Raw genomic sequence first — 20,986 nt, 5'->3', positions numbered from 1 at the left:
AAGCATTCTGCACTGATCTGGTTTCCTCTTTCACCTGGCAGCCGCGCCGCAACACTGACATTTAAAACACCTCTCGCCCTCTCTCCCTCTGGGGACAGTTTAACAGTTTAGTGCAAAGTGGAAACTGGCGTTCGTTTTGAAAGCGATAATATAAGGAATATCCCTTTGGATAGAGCTCTTTTCACCCCCGATGGATCCAGCAGCCCTACTGCACAACAGATCAGAGGGAGGACCAAGAACCTGCCTCTCTAATTTAATTCAGAGAGAATGTGCAATTTGGAAAAGACAACAGGGTTAATACCCCAAGGATCTTTAAATACCTGGGTTTAAAATATCCTTTTGCCCCAGTCTTTCCAATCGCCATATGCGTCTGATGTTATTTAACGGAAGTCCAGATGGAGGTCAAATTCTAATCTCCTGCTTCTGCTACCCTGGGCAAAAAAGCACCCTGGCTGAACACGGCACCGCAAGCATCTTTTTCAAGCACTCTGCATGTCGCTCTGACGCAGATGGACGTGTTTTACATTCGGCATTACTGGGATCTTGCCTTTATCACGTTTGGCCAGGCCCAGAGTTGCTTTTCTTGCATCTTCAGCATCAAACCTCCACTGAAAACAAGCTGCGCCCAGTACACAATCTGCATTTTGCTTTGCTTGGTATCCTGATGTCGGCAAGCCTTCCAGAAACTCTGAACAACGGCACCAGCTTTGTCACCCTTCCCCCTCTCCTTTCCTAATCTCCCCCCTTTCTCTTTCCATTTCCGGTCGAGCGTCTAACCCACCGCGCCTACGGCCCCAGCCAGTTTCCACTCTGCTGTAGCTTGGGCCTAGAGAGCTACAGAGAAAGGTTCCCACCCCTTCGTTTGGAGTCCCACTAGTTGGTGCTGGCCCTCAACCGTTTCCCTCCCAAACTTAGCTGATATTCCTTTTCAAGAGGGCAGCTCAGAATAAATTCTTATCCACTACTCCGTTATGCGTAGCCAACGTCAGAAAGCAGCAGCTCTTTTCCGTTGTCTGCATCAGGCTACTATTCTGGACTGCCACACGATCTTCTCCTGCCCACCTGTTTTGCTTGGCTGCCGAGTGATGGTTCTCTTCCCATCTCCCGTTTCACACTGCAGTGACTGGAAGAGCAATATCTTCTGCTGCCTACCACAGACTTCCAGAGCTGTCTTTAGCTGTACTAGCATCTACCCAGGTGTAAATGTTCTCCATTTCCTTTTATCCAGATAGCTTCAAGGACTGTTGTGCACTGGGTAACATATGTATTAATACATGTTTTAGAGTTTTATCATGTTATTTTAGAAACAATATAATACAGGTATTATTATTACTTGGAAATGTGGCAATTTATTTCCTGACTGTCATGTTACTCTGGAACACAATGGGCTACAGTGAACAACACTGACGTGCCCTCTCAGATCTTTTTTGCATTTTCTCAATCCCTGAAACCTGAGCTCGTAAGCATGACTAAGCAACCAAACAGCACAGGATATTGTTACTTAACTGTTCCATTTCCCTGTTAACATTACTATTCCCAGTCCTACACGCTACAATCCGAGATTTAGCTGTGCCCGATTTCACAATGACACATGAGAGAAGCAGTCATTCTTCCATCACAAGGCAAGGACCGGGAAAACCAAGAATATCTCATGCAAATTTACCCTGACAAACAGGAAGGGATAAGCTAATAAATTTGGAGGGGGTTTTTCCAGGTCTAGGGAGCTGTGGTAGCTCAGAGGGCAAGGGCATCTAGCTCCTGACTGGAAGGTCCCGGGTTCAATCCCAGGTAGGGGCCAGCGATGTAGCTTGCTCTAATCCCTTCCAGACTTCTCCCAGGTCCACAACCTGCTTTCCAAATGAGTACCGGAGGTTAATCCTTCCGGGGATAATGGGCCGGCCGGAGTGTGATACTGACCACATCACCTCCACCTCCAGTGTCGGATGGTTGAGAAGAATGGTGGGCCCTTGCCCCCCATTCCCCCATGGGCCTTGATGGTCTGAAAAGAGACCTACCTACCTTCCAGGTCAAGCTGGTTTGCTCACAGGGTAGAAACCGTGAAGAACTTAAAACAAAACGGAGAGGGGCCGCTGGGTTTGCCAACTCTCCCGGGCCAGGAGCTGAGCTACGTAGGTTCGGAGAACGGTTCTAATGGTGTTGTTCTGCAGGTCGGTCCAGACCATGACAAACGTGGACAGCGGCCGATGATCCGCTGAGGTCCCCCCCCCATCCCACCCCCTGACGGGACACAGGGGTCAGCATGGAGCCGGAGCGCGAGCCACAGTTCTGGGGGGGCCCGGGCGAGGTCCCCCCCGACCTCGAGTGTGCCATCTGCTTCAGCCAGTTCAACAACGTCTTCCGCACCCCCAAGATGCTGCAGTGCCAGCACACCTTCTGCCTGGAGTGCCTGGCGCGCATGAACGTCAAGTCCTCCCAGCCGGAAACCATCCGCTGCCCCCTGTGCCGGGGTCTGACCCCGCTGCCCAACCTGGGGCTGCCCAAGCTGGACAACAACCCTGCCATCCTCTCCTACCTCCCCGAGGCCATGCAGCGCGTCTACAGCATCCGCTTCAACCGGAACAAGGGGCGGCTGCTGGTGAAGAGGCCCACCGAGGCCCACGGCCTGCCCCCGCTCTGTACCGTCACCCAGTCTCTGGATGTGGGGCTGCCCAGTGACCGCGCCGCCGGGGGCCAGAGCCAGGGCAGCGCCGTGATGCACCTGTCCAGCAAGCCCCTCTGCCGCGCCTTCATCATGGTGTCGGTGGTGCTGTCCATGGTGCTGATCACCTGCACCATCATCTTCATCATCGGCAAGAACTAAGAGGTGGCCACCACAGCCCTGCGGAGAGACGGAGGGGGGGGGGGTTCCCCACGGGCTGCACCGCGGCGCAAAGCACATTTCTTTGCAAAAGTAGGCCAAGAGAAGATTGCATTGGGATGACTTGTGAGCTGGCTGGCCTTAGCGCCATGGAGCAACGGCGTGCCCTCTTCTCCCAAATGCGTTTATCAAGTGACTGGCATTTCGAGGACACGAAAGCGAGACCCGATTTTCCTAATGACTTCCCACAGCCGGGCTGGGTTTTGACAACTCTTTATAGCGCAGCTTAGAAATTCGAGGAAGAAACGCCTTTAACCCTTATTTGACGGAGAACATACTGAATTGCCTGAAGACTGAAGAGTCGACAACTATCTGTTTTACCTCGTATGTGGAGATGCATTAAGAATGCAACACCAATACATAGTACTGGTTTTTACTACCCATCGGATGTGTTTTTAGTAAGTATACGTGGGAGAGCAGGTGGCTCACCGGAGAGATCATTGTAAGACTCCGACTTCCTTAAATATACTTCTGTATAATAACTTCATATGGAATAAGTTAATAATCTACGTTATTACTTAAAGCGTACCAAGGAACGGATTTAACATACAAGGGCACTTCTGGAAGAAATTCTTAAAACAATAATTAAGACAGGAAAAAAGATATGCTGCAAGATATTGTGTAAATATAGAATACCAAAGAGGAAAGAAATATTCTATGCATTGTATATATAAATTTACATACATAAACAAAGAATGGAAAACATCACATGCATTTCTGTGCATCCTTCACAAGCCACATGTTGTGACTTATTTGCATCATTGTCTAGCACATCACGTTGGTTTCAGAGGGGGAAGTTTCTCTTCAAACCTCAACTGTAGTGCTACACTAATAAAACATTCTTCCCCCAAAAAAGCCCATGAACTTAAATACCCCACCACACAGGCATGTTGTATAAAATATGCAGCACCTTGCAAAAGTCTTCAGACCTTTCCTATGGGATACCATTTAGTGAAATTCACAAAACGATGCTTACACATTGTTTTCAAAACATAAATGTTTTACTCCATTAAACTTAGGCCTGCCACACTAAAGGGTTTGAATTCTTGTGCGATCGTGACCCTTCAATCGTTCATAGTATCTAAAGATAATTTCACTGCATTCATTTTGTGTGAAGTTGTGTAAAAGAGCTGGGATTATTAAAAGAAGGATATGGATCTCAAGACGACTGAACCGAAGCCCAGGGAGGCTGTGCCAAAGGTGTAATTAACCCATATAACGAGCACACTAGCGCATTGTATTCAACACTATTCAAGCATCAGATCTCACAATAGACAGGTTCCCTAGTCTAGATCATTCTGGCCCCAACACGAATTCACAAAGAACGCCTACCTGCTCTCTATCCATTCTTCTGCTGATAGCCTTCACAGGCATTAATTACCTTTGGAACAGCGAGATACCCCTGTCCCAGCTCACAGGCGGAGGTGTGTGGGGTAGTTGCTCTCAAGAGCCTCCAACAGTAGGCTGATTTAAGCCCGGGATGACAGCGCCAACTGGAGTTGAACTCTGTAAATCTCTTTATATCTCCAGCCCACCCCCCAGAGAAAAGGAGAATGGTGTTAACACTCTGCGAAACCAGAAATTAGATCGATTACGTACTTAAGAGCCGAGATGGAATAACTTAAACAAGAAAGCACTGCGGACTCCGGAGTTGCACTTCCTCGTTTTAGCACAAGAGAGAAAACTGCACGCCGGCCGGACAGCACGGCATTCACACAGACGAGACGACCCGTCAGACGCAATTCGCAACGTCTTGCCAAGCGGAACAGCAGCCCCGCTTAGTGCGTCTGACAATTCTACACGTGGACACTAGAGGGAGACATTGCTGCAGGTTTCACAGGGCAGGGACAGAAACCGGTTTCGCTCCAGTCCCGGGGCCGGAGAGACGGCTTCTTCCCCGGAATTATCAGCTGGGCCGCTGGGCCGCTGGCTGCCCCCCCCGACCCCAGCACAAACCCCAAGCTGAGGCCCTTACTGAGGAGCACAGGGGCTGCTGAAACAGCAGCTGCTCTCCACCACCTCTTTCCACAAGACGTGCCTGTATATACAATTCAATGCAAACACGTTCTGTGAATGCAACTCAGTACATTACATGCAATAAGCATCTATTAGGTTTATGTCTGTATGTATAATGTTTCCAATTATTAATGGAAATCCCACACTACACTAGTGGTAAAGAGGAGTGTCTCCAGCATTATAATGTAGGGTTTCACAGAGCTGTTTGGCCTGAGGTATGCAGAAGGAGGGGGGGGGGGGGGGTATGTGAATATTCCAAAGAAACACAAGGTGTCATCTTTGACTCATGAGGTCTCAGTAATCGATTTCCTCAATGCCATCTGAAGGTTAGGCACTTTCCTTCAGGTACGCCCAAGCGAAGCAGCCTCTCGCCTGAAAGCACTGATCTGAAGGCGCAGGAGCAGGGGAGGAGGAGGAGGAGGAAATGGAGGAGAAACAAAAAAAGGGTTGATTAGGCAGGGAGTGGAGGAACAGAAAAGCAGGAGGAGAAAGAGGAGCGAGATTGTGGAGAAGCAGGAGAATGAGCACAGGAAGGACAGTCAGAATAGGCAGAATGGGGAGACGCGTCTTTTCCCAGCTGGCAGGCTCTCCGGACCACAGAGGAAGGCAGGAGAGCCGTGAAATGACTCACTGGTTGGGGGTCAAAGCTCTCCGTTAAAAACCCGACATGAAAATACTGTTTGTCACAACCAGTGAGAGCCACCAGACTGCCTACGCACGCAAGGGAGAACGGCCCCATTGTACAGCTTAGAAGGATTCATACCATTGTACACACGGCGTTTTGTTTAGGGTGATCCGGCCCACTGGTCTTCTTACGAACACTCAATCGGGCAACGGATTGCGATATTGTAACCAGAGCCAGAAACGCACTTTAAGTTCCGTTCATCAGGAACACCAGAGGCTCTGGAGACTTAACAGCCCGAGTCCTATAGTCTAGAAGCCAATGGTACGAGCCTGCAGCTTCAAAAGGCCCTAGCCCACTGCGACAGGGGTCACCCAAGCAGCTTCAAAAAGGCACTAGCCCACTGCGACGGGGGGTCACCCAAGCAGCTTCAAAAGGCCCTAGCCCACTGCGACGGGGGTCACCCAAGCAGCTTCAAAAGGCCCTAGCCCACTGCGACGGGGGGTCACCCAAGCAGCTTCAAAAGGCCCTAGCCCACTGCGACGGGGGGTCACCCAAGCAGCTTCAAAAGGCCCTAGCCCACTGCGACGGGGGTCACCCAAGCAGCTTCAAAAGGCCCTAGCCCACTGCGACGGGGGGTCACCCAAGCAGCTTCAAAAGGCCCTAGCCCACTGCGACAGGGGTCACCCAAGCAGCTTCAAAAGGCCCTAGCCCACTGTGACGGGGGGTCACCCAAGCAGCTTCAAAAGGCCCTAGCCCACTGTGACGGGGGTCACCCAAGCAGCTTCAAAAGGCCCTAGCCCACTGCGACGGGGGGTCACCCAAGGAGCCTCATAACTGGTCGCATGTTCCCAGGGTGGAAGGCAAGGCAGCAGAGGCTGCTTTTGCGATGCCCATGAGCTGTAGCCTTTATCAACACGGTGCTTTCCTCCTGTTCTGTGAGACTCCTGCACTGTTTGCCCTCACACCCTGTTCCTGGAAGTCCTCAGACAGGACAAACAGCAAACACCGCCGTGTGAAATCTGGGAAAGACCAAAAAGGACCACAAATCCTGAAAACAGGACCTCTGCCCAGGACGGAGGAAGTGAGCCATGAAGTCATTTGTTGGTTAAAGAGCTTTGCAGTTTGTCAGTTTGGATAGACACGAAGTCAGTTTCCTGCTCTCAATTCCAGTAAGCTTAGACAGGAGCAACAGCAGTCAGTCCCGCAGGACATGAGAGCAGACTTCCAGCAATTAGAAGCAGGAGCCTTGGGATGCAGGTGCTACCGTAAATAATATTTGATGGTGCTTTATGGAAAACGCAACGAATCTCCCACAACACACCTCTTTAACCGATTTTCACTGCCAGAGTCGACACGCTTTGACAACAACATGGGAAACCAACTCTCAACACTGCACAAAAAAAAAAAATCAAAGCTAACGTACCGCCCCAAAGTCTGCAAAAACTGCGGAGGTGAAAAACTTACAACCTACACTCCTCGTCTGAAGCCAGACCTTGGTATGCTGCAGCTGGGTGACGATCTGCGTTTTTACTGCTTGTCAAGTTATTCATAGGGTTCCCTGGCGGGACGCCTCTATATGGCCTCTCTTCTCTTACAAGCTTGTCGGAAATCTGTTGAACAGGAGACCACTAGAACGCACCCCCATTAGGAGCAGAGCTGCAGCATTGTAATCGAATACACAGCCACCCCCCCTCCCTCAGACTGGTGGGCTCCTTCTGCAAAACCAAACCCCTCCGAGGAGAGAAGGGGCCGGAATATCCCAGCTCCGAACTAGACTGCGGTTGAGGAAAGACAGACGGATTGTAGGGGGGCGGGGGGAGGAACACTGCTTTGCTCAGCCAGCTGTGAGCAGACCCGGACCTGCAGGCTCCTGAAAAGCCAAGGGCAGGTTCTGGCCCAGCTCCAGCCCAGTAGCCGAGCCCGGCACGCAGCCGGCTGCACGTTCCTGGTCCCTCTTCCCCAGGGAATTCTGGATCCGGCAGGATCAGCCTGGCGTCCCGCGTGTGGAGTTCGGCGGCATGTGGAAGCGGCATTACAGGAGCTGCCAAGTATGCTCCCTGGGCTTTCTCCGCGTTTGTGGTGGCGTGACTCAGGCGCCGGCTTTCACAGCATCACCCACTGCTGCACTTACTCACCCCGCGCTTCCTCAAGCACTTTCACACACGCAGGCCCGGGCGCCTCTTTACTCCGGGCTGACTCGCACCCCCCCCCCCCCCTCCACTGCCGCGTCACCCAGCGGCAACAAATCCACGCCTGAAAACAAAAACAGAGGTTCCCCCTCCCCACTCATGGCGAGAGCTGACAGCGCTCCTCCAGGAAGAATCCCTCTCGAGAAACGGGCCACGTGGCTTGGGAAGGCTGAATTGCCTAATAAAAAGGAGGAGAGAAAGCTCCTATGAGATTCTGTAATTTCTGTAGAAGGGAGGGATTTTTTTTCATTTTTAAAATCGAGACTCATCTGGTTAGAGTTAAAGGTTTAAATTCGTGGGCTCTCTCCGAGCTCAGGACTCCTACCCCAGCCAGCGGGCTGAAAGACGCCCTCGTAGGCACAGAGCTGCTCCTAACAGGACAGTAGGCCAGCAGGGGTAGGTCATACTGGGGAGGACAGATGAAAAAAAATCTGCCTATAGGGGACAATTGATCTTTCTCTCGTCCTGATTTTCAAGGACATTTTCCAAGTGATGCCTTGCTGCTCATGTCTATTCCAAGAGTTCTGCCCACGATGTGTTTTTACTGTATTCCGAGAAAAACAAAACAAAAAAAAAGACAGATCGACTGACCGGCCGCTCACAACGAACGGTGCCCCAGGCAGAAAACAGAATTCGCCCCAGGGAAGAAAATGCCTTACCGTCAGGGGACCAGATGAGCCTCAGTAAAGCCTCTCTATTGGAACCCGGGAGCTCGTTAGCAACCAAAGTGGAGTGAAATAACGAGCACTGAGCACCCAGCCTGGACCCCCCCGCCCCCCGCCCTAACCCCGTCGCGGTTCATTCACAGGAACAGGAAGTGCTCCCGCCAGCTGTTGCCCGAACTTGGCCCCAACCCACTGCACGCTAATCTCACCCGCCGGCCAGGTGTCGATTTCACCCTGCTGCAATCCGGCTGCCAAGAACCCCCCAGCGCCAGACTCCAGCCCCGCGCGTGCGCGATGGAGAGGTCATAAGGCAGGGTCGTGGGCAGCCCTGTCCCGTGGCAGTCGACAGCAGCTGAAATGCGAGACGCGCGTCAGGCAGGGCCCATAAACCGAAGATCACAGCACTTCCTCTCGCGGCAGCGAGCGAGGGCATCCCGGCTAGCTCCAGCCAGATAAATCAACCCGGGCTTTGAATTGTGGTGGAGATGGATATTGCTTCACACGGTTTGGCAGGGTTAGAAAGCAGATCCCTACTGCCGGCTTGTAGCGAACCCCGAGCATCCTTCCTCATCTACGCCGAGCGACCCTTGTCACTTCCTGGTCACCCGTCCGGCAGGGTGCGAGTGTCACCCAGCACAGCTACAGCTCTCGCCCGATCGATGCCACCCAGGCCGATCCGCCTGTAAGGCGCCCTGCCCGCTCGAGCTGTGGAAAGGGGCAACGTTTTGTTTCTTTTTTGCAGGCACAAGCCTGGCGATTTCAAACCCCAGAAAGTTTAAGGGGGGGAGGGGGGAAACAGCTTTCTGACCTCAAAAGTTTGAGGCTCTCCTGGGTGAATTTTTGGAGCAAGGGAGAGCCTTTTGCGGAGGATGAGCGCCAGGGCTTGGAATCCTAGTGCCCACCTCAATTTCTCCCACTGACATCCCTTTCGATCAATGGGTTTCACAACTGAGCTTGTTCACCGCGTGGCAGACTCATGAGAGGTTAGTTAGTCAGGGAAGTAGGTAGGTACTTTTTTAATCCCATGTGGGGAATTCAAGTGCTACAGCAGCCAGGCACAATCAACACAGTACAGTACAAATGTAGTAATACGATAAATAAATACAAAAATGGAATAAAGAATTACAAACAAAAGCATGAATGCACAGATATAGATATTGCACAGAGCAGGTAACCACCGCGATGATTGCACAGTCGTGAATGATAAATAAAATTGCCCATTCCACCTCTATAAACCAGATGCAGGCAGAACACCAGTTGTTACAGAGGAGTCAGGTTTGAGGTGTACAGGTCAGCGCTGCCCCAGCCCAGACATGCCGTGGTTGGGTTGTGAAGTCTTATGGCAGTAGGCACGAATGATCTTCTGCGACGCTGCCCGTCACACTGACCTGGAATCAGATGCCCGAGGCGACAGGCGGGACTCTGTGTGCAATTGCAAAGGGCAGCATGGGGACTATTTTTTTTTTGTACTAACATAAGTGTAAGATCTTTGCGAACAGATCTGGGGAGGTTTAGATGACTGGCAGATTCTGGCCTCATCGGCACTGAAACACAGCTCCAGACATCATGGCAGCCACCACAGGTCCGGACGCGTTCCTCAAGGGAAGCGGAGGAGAGTTCATGCTCCAGAATAACCATCCCCGACACATAAGGAAATAACAGTCTCTCGTGCTATGGGCAAAGCCGAACCTGATCTCTGGGTTCCTGGACCCTTCTCGTGGCTTTGATTTAAAACCAAAACGCAGCTCTAGAAATGTACAAACCGCTGAAGTCAAGGAATGATCTGAACTGGGGAAGAAAAAGCAAACTGTGGGGTTTTTTTAGGCTGTTAAACATCTTTTTTTTTTCCTGAATATACACTCGGGATTTCTCCCTCCTGTGTGGAGCAGAGGGATTCAAGGGCTCCTTGTGCCAGTTTTTTCCAGCCTGAGTAAACTCCACTTGCGTCAAGGTGTGACGTTGACGCTAGCCAGGGCCGACCCCACGCGCCCTGCTCCGAAAACCGCAGGAGCCATCGGAAACGTTTGGGGTCGGAAGAGAGACCAGACCGTCCAAATTCTTAAAGCGCTCGCTCACCGGCCACCCGCCCTGCAACTCGGATTTCTGGAGTGCAAACACGGAGGTGTTTCTTTAAAACGTGCGCATCACAGGGCAAAAAACCGTCGGCCCAAAAAAATTCCAAATCGGAATCCGGAGAAATTCAACAATTACCCTTCACGCTAGACTGAAGGAATCTGCTCTTCGGGAGAAGTTTGGGAAAACGGGCGAGATTTTTTTCAAAATCTGGGCGTGGCCAGGCATAATCTGTCAATACATAACCTAACCTCAAAGATAAGGGTATCGGAGCACAGGAACTCTTGTGTAATTTATGACACTGTTGAAGTATCTCTTGGCACAGCACCGAGGGTGAAAGGAGGCGTTAGAACTCCAGATCTGGCCTTGTACAACAATACGCCGCTAAGAGGAAACATCTGCCAATCTGTGTTTTTACTTCACAAAAAAAAAACAACAAGACCAGCTTCGGCTGGTGATATTCCAGCCGGAAAATGGAGAAGAAAAAAATCGCCAGGCAAGTTTCTCAAAATTGACTGGAACACAGCTCTCCTAGGCAGTTATTAGTCAGCGCCCAGTCTTGGTTTCATTTGAAGGCTGTTTTGGGCAAATTTGTTTTGAAATTAAATATGGGGGAAAGTGGGCATCGCCACCGATGCCAAATTTAAATTTGCCCATCGTTTCATGGGCACATGGTTCAACCCAACGAACTTCTTCAGGAAGAACGGTGAAGCACAAACAGAAACCACAGCTCAGTGAACACAGGAAGCTCTTCTTTACACAAACAGCGGGGAGACTCGGGAACAGGCAACCCAGCCATTTAGTCAAAACCAATACAGAAGCTTTCTTTGAGACATAACTGGATTCAATTGTCAGAATATTGAGCTACTCGCAAAACAGCGCTGCCGTCTAATACATATCCAGATCTGTTCAGATCTCAGACAGCCAGCAGGGCTGGGCCCGGTCTATACTGGGGCGAGACTTCGAAGGAAACTAGGTTACTGCTGCAAGTGGTGTTGGTGGACCAGTAGGAGGCGCTCTTCCCACTGGACAAGAATTTACAAACAATTCCCCAGGCTGGGGTCAACAGGAAGTTGTCCTTTGGCCGACGCCTCCCATGGGAAAAATCTCATGGCAGCGCTCGGGCAGGGATGTTGAATCTGGTGCCCTGGCTAAACTTCACTCTGGGCTTAAAGACCCTCGAGTTTCCTCTTAATCCAACCACTGAAGTCCTCTCACTTCTCCCTCTGGGGGCCACACTTCAGTGGAGAATGATGGGGGTCCCCCTCCTGTACAGCAGGCCGAAGGGTTTCGGGGTCCTCTGGGATGAGCAGTTATCCTCATTAACCATCATCGTTAGATAGCCCAAATGGCCTCCAGCCGCCTTACCGTTGCCGAAAGGCTCTCTATTCAATGCAATTTATTTTTATATAGCGCCTTTCACAACACGGTTGCCCCCAAGGGGCTCAACAATGCAAGTGACCACACATTTAAATCAATACAGAACAGAAGACAACGGAGGAGAGGAACCAAAAGCTCCTTAGTAAGGAATCATCCTCATTTGTGTTACTCCCAAGTAGAAAAGTAGTGCAAACTCCGTGCAACGTGGATTCAGCCCAACGTTCAAGACGGCGCTGTCCATCGACGCAGTAACGCAGCTGTGTTTTAGCCGTTCAGCAAGCAATGTCGGGAAGGAACGCAAACACGGGGGAGAATTTCCCAGGCAGACCGCGGAGAGTCATTCGGGACTCCGACGGCAACTAGTTTAACACACGGTCACGGTCTCGGGATACAGACGGAGGCGGAGGACGGAAGGCGTGAGCTGGGGCGCTGGGGAGGGGGGGGGGACAGTGGAAAAAGCCTTAGTCAGGGCGGGAGATGACGAGATCTTGTTTGCGCTGAGTCGCCGCTGGCGTCACGGGCTGACCCACAGCGTGGAGGGAGAGAGGGAGAGAGCCATGGGGCTCAGCAGACGGGGAGCACGATGCCGTCTGTGAGCGAGAGGGGGGAAGTCCGGGCGGCTGGATTCACCTGTGATTCAGCACCACTCTCACAGACCCAGGCAGCAGGCGGAAACAATCTGGGAATTAAGGGCAGATCACAGTTTTCCAGCCCCCTCCTCAAATAAATAAACTATTCCCTTAACCACACCTTTTTAAATTGTTTAATTAAAAGGCGCACTCAGCTATAAAAGATGCTTAATTGACCGTTACCAAGAGCTCTGGTCTCCCCAGGGCTCCCCGAGTCCGAGAGCTCAGATTTGCAGAATATAACAGCAACAGACCGTTTTTGTGCCACCACATTGGAGAAAACAGATTTCTGCTCTGGAACTGGTCCAGAGAAGAGCAGGAGGCCAAAAGCAATCCTACAGCTTAAGCAAATAGCTCCGTACCGACAGGCTGGGGTAACCGGAGTGTTTAAACTTGAATACCAAGCCGAGCATTTGAAAGCCCAGCAGGGGAATTCAAAAAAGCCAGCCCAGCGGATCGCCCCAAAACCCAAGAAGTGGAGGAGACAAGGGGGGGAACTTCATTTCCAACTGTGAACAGGAAGCGCTTCTTTAAACAAAGGGGGGGGGGTGGCGGGGTTCTGGAACAAGCTACCCTGTCAGCGAAGTCGATATCCTGGTTTCTTTCACAAAGCAGATGAAAGATCTTCAGATCAATTAACCACTAATAAATAAAACTCCTCTGCTTCATAACAGTTCGAATGTTTATGTTCTTATGACAAGGCAAGTTAAACTGGGGGTTATGCAGTGCGATGTAGATATGAACAAGTATGTATTTATACATTGTAGACGGACAGCTTGATATTTGCACTGGAGAGTTATGATTAGCCACGCGGTCGGTGGTATGCTCCGAGCGACAATAAAAACTGGGTTCAGACGATGGTCAAAAAGACACGTGGAAAATCTGATGCAACGACTGGCAGGAAGTTTATTCGGCCACGGCCAACTGTGCAGAAAGGGAAAAGGATATCGTGAGTCACGAGAATGATGCAGACCCAAAACTTCACCGACCCCCCAAAATAACAGGAAACGGTGAATTCACACAAAGTGTAAATGTGACGAGATATAAAAACTGGCCTGGCTCCATCTGGTGCTTAGTCAGCACTGAAAAAAGCCCTTGTAGCATCACAGCGGTGATCCAGCAACTGTCTTTCAGCATAAAAAATTAGGTTAACTGGCTTTTCAAGCCGAATACCAGGAGATGCTCGTCTGTGGCAAATCATTTAGCTTCTGACTTCACTCTTAATACATCTATATATATATATAACATATATGTAATTATGAACATAACTCCTGCCGAAAAGTTGAACTCAGAAAACATGACTGCTTTCGTGTTTTTTTTTTTATTCTAGTTTTTCAGCGTGGAATTCACCTCCACCGGCTCCTTCGCAGCCGACACGTGCCGACGCAACTCCCCGCCCGGCCCGCGTCGATCAACACCAGGCCCAGAAGCTGAAGCGCTGCTCCAGGCCGAGCTCCGCTCCGGGAACGTCGTAGAGATTCACCAAAAAGCACCCAACCAGGACAAAAAAAATCGTTTAAATCCAAAAACAAACCAGCACAGAAAAACTTAATCGCTTAAGAAATTATCACAAAGAATTGTTTTAGAATCCGATTCCAGTTCCCCCCCCTCCCCCCATCTTTCCCTTCTTATTCAGCTCCAGTCACCACTGCCACCCCTCGTACCCGCCTCTGACAGCGCCAACCCAGGTCTTTAAAATAAAAAGCAGGACTGATGGACTGGTCCAGCGGTTACTTCCTGTAGCGCACTGCTGTGGTGGAAGGGAAAAGGCGACTTGGACCCGAACCGTGCCCTCGCGAGCCCCCAGTCTCGCCAGCAGACGCCAGCAGGGGAATCGCCGAGAGCGGGCTGCAGTCGCTCGTCCAGCCGACGAGCTGCAGGGGGCGCCGGCGGGCGGGGGGACAGCGCCAGGGTCTCGACCCCTACTTGTGTATCGCCGCCGTCTGCTCGCCGGCTTGTTTCCCCTCGCTCTGTAAGCGCCGAAGCCGTGAAAGTGAAACCACGGCAAGCCCGTCGAAGGTCTGGCCTCCACTGGGGTGTCACGGCCACCTCTCCGATGGGGGTGCAGCCGACGCGGTTCCCACCAGGATGACATGGAGGTGCACAGCGTCTCAATTCACCTGCCCCGTCCGCGCCACGCCTCACCGGGACGCAACGTGACGGAAGTCATTGCCCTCCCCCCCCCCCACCCACCCATCCCGGCTGGGGCTCTCCCGGGACGCAGCTGGCGGGAAGCTGGGAGCATCGTCTCCGAGACGCACCGCCAACGAGGGAGCGGGTAAAGACACTGGTGCGCCAAGGTGGGCCTGCTCCTCGGACACCTTCCCCCAGCTGACCTGCAACAGGCCAGCGGCGCAGGGCACGGATCGGAGGGCCGAGGGTATCCGACGCGTGGTCGCCGCAGGAGATTTTTCCCCATCGGCAGAGGCGGATTCAGCCAGTATCAACTCTATAGCCACTCTGGAGAGGATACCGTGAATCATAAGAATGATGCAGACCTGCAACTCACCTACCAAAAATGGGAAAGAGTTAATACATGCCACAGGGGCTCCGGCAAGATTTCTTGTAGGAATGGGGGTGGGAGGAGGAGATTGCAGGATGAACAGAACCAGGAGTGAACACTGGAGCTCCAGAGGGACCTGGGTGCCTCTAGAAATACGACCGTATAAGCACAGCAGACAGCCTTACTAGACGGCGGTTTCTTATTGTGGTTGCGGAGGTGCACAGGGAACCTGGAGTCCTCGTCTTCGAGGTGCAATTGCCCTCCCTCCTCCTCCCCACCTGAGAGCTGGTGTGGGGGGGGAGCGGACTGGCGCATCATGCGGGTGGGGGCTGCACACTGGTGGCGGGAGTGGGATTCCTCATTACCTGTAAAGCGCTCTGAGGGGGGTGTCCGGAATAGTGTAAGGAATTAAGAATATTACTACAGCTGGAACCGTTGTCTCCATAGTTGTGAGGAGTAGGTCTATCCACAGCCAGCAGAGGGCGACTAAAGCCCCACTCAAGGTCCAGAGAGAGAGAGAGAGGCAGAACTGGCAGCCCAATATGTGATCTCCTGTCACTGCCTGAGGAACAGTGAGTCTCTCTCTCTCCCAGTAATGCTCAATATGTTTACAGTATATGTAAATATTTTATGTCTCTGTTGTAAATGTCTGTAGATTTTATCTTGTGTTTTGTTCCATGTTCATTTTATTATTTTTATTTGCTTTGGCAACACTGATTGTACCCATCGGTCATGCTAATAAAGCACCTTGAATTGAACTGAAGACAGAGAGAGAGACGCACACGCTCATCAGGGTGTGGGCCAACTGCAATGCGGACTATATGACCAGAAACTATATGACCCTAGCCCGCTCTCTACAGCCGGGAAGGAGTGGGGAGGGGAGAGCGGGTTATGTCTTTTGTGGGTTTTTTTGAGGCTGAGTGAGACATTTCTGAGCCATGAGGTATTTCTCGAGGCCCGGCCTGCAGCCAGAGCAGGTGTGAGCAAGTGGGGAAAGAGCAGCCAGCCCCCCCCCCCCCCAGCAGCACAGACGTCCCGAGGGGGGCCTGGATCCACCGGCTGCAGCGTCTGTTCCGAGCTCACCAGTTCCTGCGCCGATGGTGGAGAGGACACCAGCCCGGGGAGCTGCTGGAATCAGGCAGCCATTAACACACCGCGCTAGCAGAAAGAGGAAAAGTATGGGCCCCTCTGTTGGTTCGGGCTGAAGTAATGCACAAGATGTAAAAAGGGTTAACTTAAGTCAGCTCTGCCTGAAAATTAGACTTCTAAGCAACAGGGGTTTATGGCAGGAAAGGGGGTGAACTGATAAGGATTCCGGATGTGAGCTAGGAACCCCCTGGGGGCCTAATCTTAAACTGACCATTTGGCCAGGGTCTCTTAACTGGCCAAATACCATGACCCCCCTCTTTACCATAACACCGAATGACGTCCGAAGCAGCAAGGAAGGACTATATAACCTAAAAGTTTGTACCGGCACATCGAACAATACTTCGGTTTTGTTGTTTCTTGCGGGGAAACAAGACTTCGGCTTTATTGTTCCTTGCATGCAATAAACTCATCTGTTTAACTTCATCTCGGGATCCAGAACCTTATTCTTTCTGTTACAACAGGGTGAAACCTGACATTCAAGTCTCCTAGGTCTTCATCAGTTGCTTATTAAAATTCCTGTACATTCTTCATGATCTCAGTCCCTGTTTTCATTTGTATCCTACTTTTACACAGGCTGTAAAGAAAGCAATATATATATATAAGCTGGACAGGAAGTGTGGGCGCCATCGCTGAGCGTTAATATAGTGCGCCCATCCCCAATTGCACGACCGGAAGAATGCTCGATCCACTGGGCTTTTCCAAAGAACCGGGCTCAGCCTTTTCAGAAAACAGGTGCGCCCTGGTTCGAAGAACTCTGACAATCCCGCTTGACTCATCACGCACGGCTCACAGGCACAACGGTGCACATCGAAGGAGACGAGTTGCCACTTATCCCCGATCCCAGTCCCGGAGAAAAACGTGGAAAAGCATGGGGGGGGCAGGTTCCCTAGAATTGAGAAGACTGGATTTGCCCCTACCTTTAGCGGAATGGAGAGGCCGATCTCGCTCTGAGATCAGATCACTTTATCAGCCCTATACAATTTCTTGCTTTAGGAATTTGTGCTTTCACAGATCCTAGCTTGCTCTCCATGAGACACACAGACAGGGAGAGAAGCTGGGGGTCAGAGCGCAGGGTCAGCCATTTATACGGTGCCCCTGGAGCAGCTGGGGTGAAGGACCTTGCTCAGGGGCCCAACGGAGTAGGATTCCTCTGCCGGCCGCGGGATACGAACCGGCAACCTCCCAGCCACAGGCGCAGATCCTGAGCCACAGGGCCACCGCCACACCTCGTCCTGTCTAGGGCAGGACAGCCCAACCCTGAGTCTTGACACATATAGAAACACCGGCCCCCAGCTTTAACCAAACAGGCCGAGCCCCCAGTTCAGACGTTAAGCAGCACTTTCCTGACAAGAAGCCAGCAGGCTCCGATCTGCCCCAGTACAGGCTGCCTCTTCTGCCCTTCCTAACTGCTGCTAAACACACACACACACAATAACTCCTCCCACCTCCCAGGCCTGCTAGCACTTGACTCGTCGCAAAAGTGATAATGGAGTGAGAAGAGATTGGACTTGGTGTTCTGCTGCTCATTTCCAATAACTTGTCTTTCGCCGCCAGAAAGCGTGGTAGTATTTTTCCCCCAGCAGCAAAGCCCAGCCCAGCCCAGTCCTGAGAATTCGCCGACAGGAAAGATCTCACAGACCCTTGTAAATTCCAGCATGTTCCCGCTGTCCGTTAGTCCGGTCAGAGTCTCAGGACGTTGAAACGAGCCGATACACGGGGGAGGCAGAGCCTACCTCGTACTTTGGCGTGAGCTGGCCTGGCTGAAGAAATGACAGGCCCGGTCAGCCATCAGCCTCGTGAGGAGCGAGCTGCAGGCAGGCAGGCAGCATGTCTCTACACAAGCGAAGATGCAAGATTAGAATCTGACCTCTTGAACTTCTGTTAGATAACACCCATTTTACCCCATGTAAGAACCAGAGCTTTTTGTTTTTAAAACCCACCCAATTAAAATAATCTTCTTCAATATTCTTGAGGTTACAGAAGTGGACGCACAATACATTTTAGACTTATTTCAAAGGCAATTAAGTTTTTTAAACAAGCTGGGGAATGCCACATTGGCAAATGAAAAAATGAGACAGAACTCCAAGCAAATGCATTTTTAACCACCTCCTTATGTATACGGGTAGGGCTTTGAATACAACTGACACACTGAGCCAGGAAGAACTACACTTAAATCCATCAAGACAGAGCTACTGACAAGAAAGGACAGTTCTTTCATTGTGAAATCACAAACTCCAAGTGAAAAGAAGCAGGAACCGAGAACCCATTGACTTTAAAATCCTTCACCACACTGATCCAGACTTCTCCATCATTTAGAGAATTCAGCTCCCCCACCCTGCCCCCAAGTCCTTTCTGAAAAGGTTTTTATCTTTTACCTCAAAACCGCTTTGTGACGAAAGATCAACCGTGGATATACTCAGGAGCAGTGAGTGGGGACATGAGGCCATTTTATCAGGTTTATCAGGTTTGAATGGCATCTACAGTGGGACACTGTTTCACACCGACAACCACCAGCAACAAGGGACAGGGAGTGAGGGGGGGGTCAAGACTTTGAATAGGCTGCAGAAGAGGGCTAAGAACCAAGCCAAGAGATAAGGGAGGAATGCAAGCTCCACCTTTGAAAGACTCCAGAACTACAAATCCCAGAAGGCCACAACCCACTCTCCCCCCCAATAATAATTGCTTACACTTATATAGCGCTTTTCTGCACACTCCACTCAGAGCTCTTTACAGGTCATGGGGATCCCCTCCACCACCACCAATGTGCAGCCCCACCTGGATGCTGCGCCAGTCCGCTCCCCACACACCAGCTCTCAGTGGGGAGGAGAGCAGAGTGATGGAGCCAGTTCAGAGATGGGGAGTATTAGGAGGCCATGACTCATCTCATCCGAAGGACGGAGCCTTTTTTACAGTACAGTGTCCCCATCACTATACTGGGGCATTAGTACACACACAGACTGCAGGGTGAGCGCCCCCTACTGGTCCCACTAACACCTCTTCCAGCAGCAGCCTTAGCTTTCCCAGGAGGTCTCCCATCCAGGTACTGGCCAGGCTCACACCTGCTGGGCTCCAGTGGGGCTGCCAGCGGCGAGCCGCAGGGTGATCTGGCTGCTGGCACATCTGGAATCTACAAGGGCTGCTGCAGTCAGGTGGGTTTCACAGATCTCATTACACCGGCCGACCACAGAGCAGCAGCAGCAGACGGGGTCCCGCCTGGCGATCCAATGGAGATCCACAAGATCCTCAGGGAGGGTCCCATGGTGCAAGCCTCCAGGATCAGGGGTTCAGGTTCGAGGGCAACTGGACTGAACCCCAAGAGGTCCCTGCTCAAGCCCCTGCAATGCACTCAATCAGTGGCTGTTGCACAAGGGGTGGACAAAGAAAGATACTGCACTATCGCACACCGATTCACCCTGATCGTGCTCTGTTTCAACTCACTGGTTATTTAGGTTACCAAGCGATGCAATTCTTCCCTTGCTTGCATGGCTTACAGTACACTCACACGTCCCATCTTCCAGCGACCGCAGAATCGCAGCTCAGGCCCGCGTGTCTGCTGCGTCATCGAGCCCCCGGCCCCTATCAGCAGCTCATCAGCAGATATTCCGCCTCAACTCGAGCGAGGGAGGCAGATCTGAAGAGCTGTGCTTCCTCCCGCACCGAGATAAGAGCGCAGCGGGGCTTGAAAACGCAACAGGGCAACAGCGAGTGAAAGCAGAGTGAAAAAACTTGCCAGGGGCCGAGACAGACATCCAGAGTCTTGCCCCTCTATCCCTTTTCAAATCCCCCCCCCCCATTGCATTTCCCCAGATTCCAACAGTTCGGCATGTAGCGTTAATGTGCACAAAATGACCTGCCAAGCGAGTGACAGTATTACTATTGATATCCGTCCATTTTCTAACTGCATCATGCAATTCAGGGTCGTAGGAGAGCCAGAGCATCACAGGGCACACAGAGGGACAGACCACACACTCACGCCAGGGCCAGTTTTCCCAGCAGCCGATTAACCCAACGTCATGGCTCTGGAGTGTGGCAGGAAAGCCATGCAACCGCGGGGAGACCATGCAAACTCCACACAGACAGCACCCCAGGAATTGAACCCAGCGCCCACCGCTGTGCCACAGCACTGCCCTGCCATTACTACTACTACTAATAATTATTAGCACTACAATCAAATTTTGAGGCAGTGGACTAGACGCATCTTGATTAATCAACCCTAGTGTGTAGAATGACGCTACCAGACCAGACGCTTGCATTTCTCTGACAGCTGCCAGTCGCTCCGCTACCAAGTGATTCTGCGAGTTCTGCTTCACCTGCCGAGATGGAAAGTGTGAGAGAGAGAGAAGAATATTCACACAGTTACACTGACAGTTTCTACCAACAAAGGCAGAACACTCTAGGTTCAAAACTAGTGAAGTTGTGCATTTAGTTGTGCAGTTGTAGTATCCTGTAGGATACAATTCTCCATTTAATTAAACCAACTTCCCCATCAGTCGGTTGGAACTTCCAGCAAAAACTCCTGACACAGCAATTGAACGACTGACAGTATTTTAAGGCTGCAGTCTCCAGGAGCTGAATGTCTGGACGTCCCAGTGATGTGGCCGTCTCTGTCCTTTCATCCTGTCCCATTTTCCTTAGCGGAAGAGATTTACACCCCCTTCCTCTGCAGCCTCAGGCCCTCCCAATCAGCTCGAACCCCACTTCCCCCAACACCTCCCCGAAGAAACATCCCACCGCCCCTCACCAATCTCGCGTCAAACGCGTCTTTGATCTTGCTGTTGCTTCAGATCACCTGGTGCACGAAAGAATTCCGACTAATATCTGCGGCTGAGTCTGTTCTTTGATCACCACAGGAGGGGAGAGGGGCCGAACGCAGCAAATT

At 51.5% G+C, this 20,986-nt stretch overlaps 1 protein-coding gene across 1 annotated transcript; it reads left to right on the top strand.

Annotated features, from left to right (window-relative positions):
• Positions 1–2,260: 2,260 nt before the first annotated feature.
• On the top strand, positions 2,261–3,480 carry LOC148816244 (RING finger protein 225). Its single transcript, XM_088904576.1, has one exon. The coding sequence runs from the start codon at positions 2,261–2,263 to the stop codon at positions 2,819–2,821; it is 561 nt and encodes a 186-aa protein (XP_088760702.1). The 3' UTR covers positions 2,822–3,480.
• Positions 3,481–20,986: the final 17,506 nt, after the last annotated feature.

This window comes from Atractosteus spatula, chromosome 23 (assembly GCF_055471065.1).
Source record: "Atractosteus spatula isolate fAtrSpa1 chromosome 23, fAtrSpa1.hap1, whole genome shotgun sequence".
NCBI classification, from domain to species: Eukaryota; Metazoa; Chordata; class Actinopteri; order Semionotiformes; family Lepisosteidae; genus Atractosteus; species Atractosteus spatula.
The sequence above is the reverse complement of the archived record's forward strand: the minus strand, read 5'-3'. Positions and strand labels throughout refer to the sequence as shown.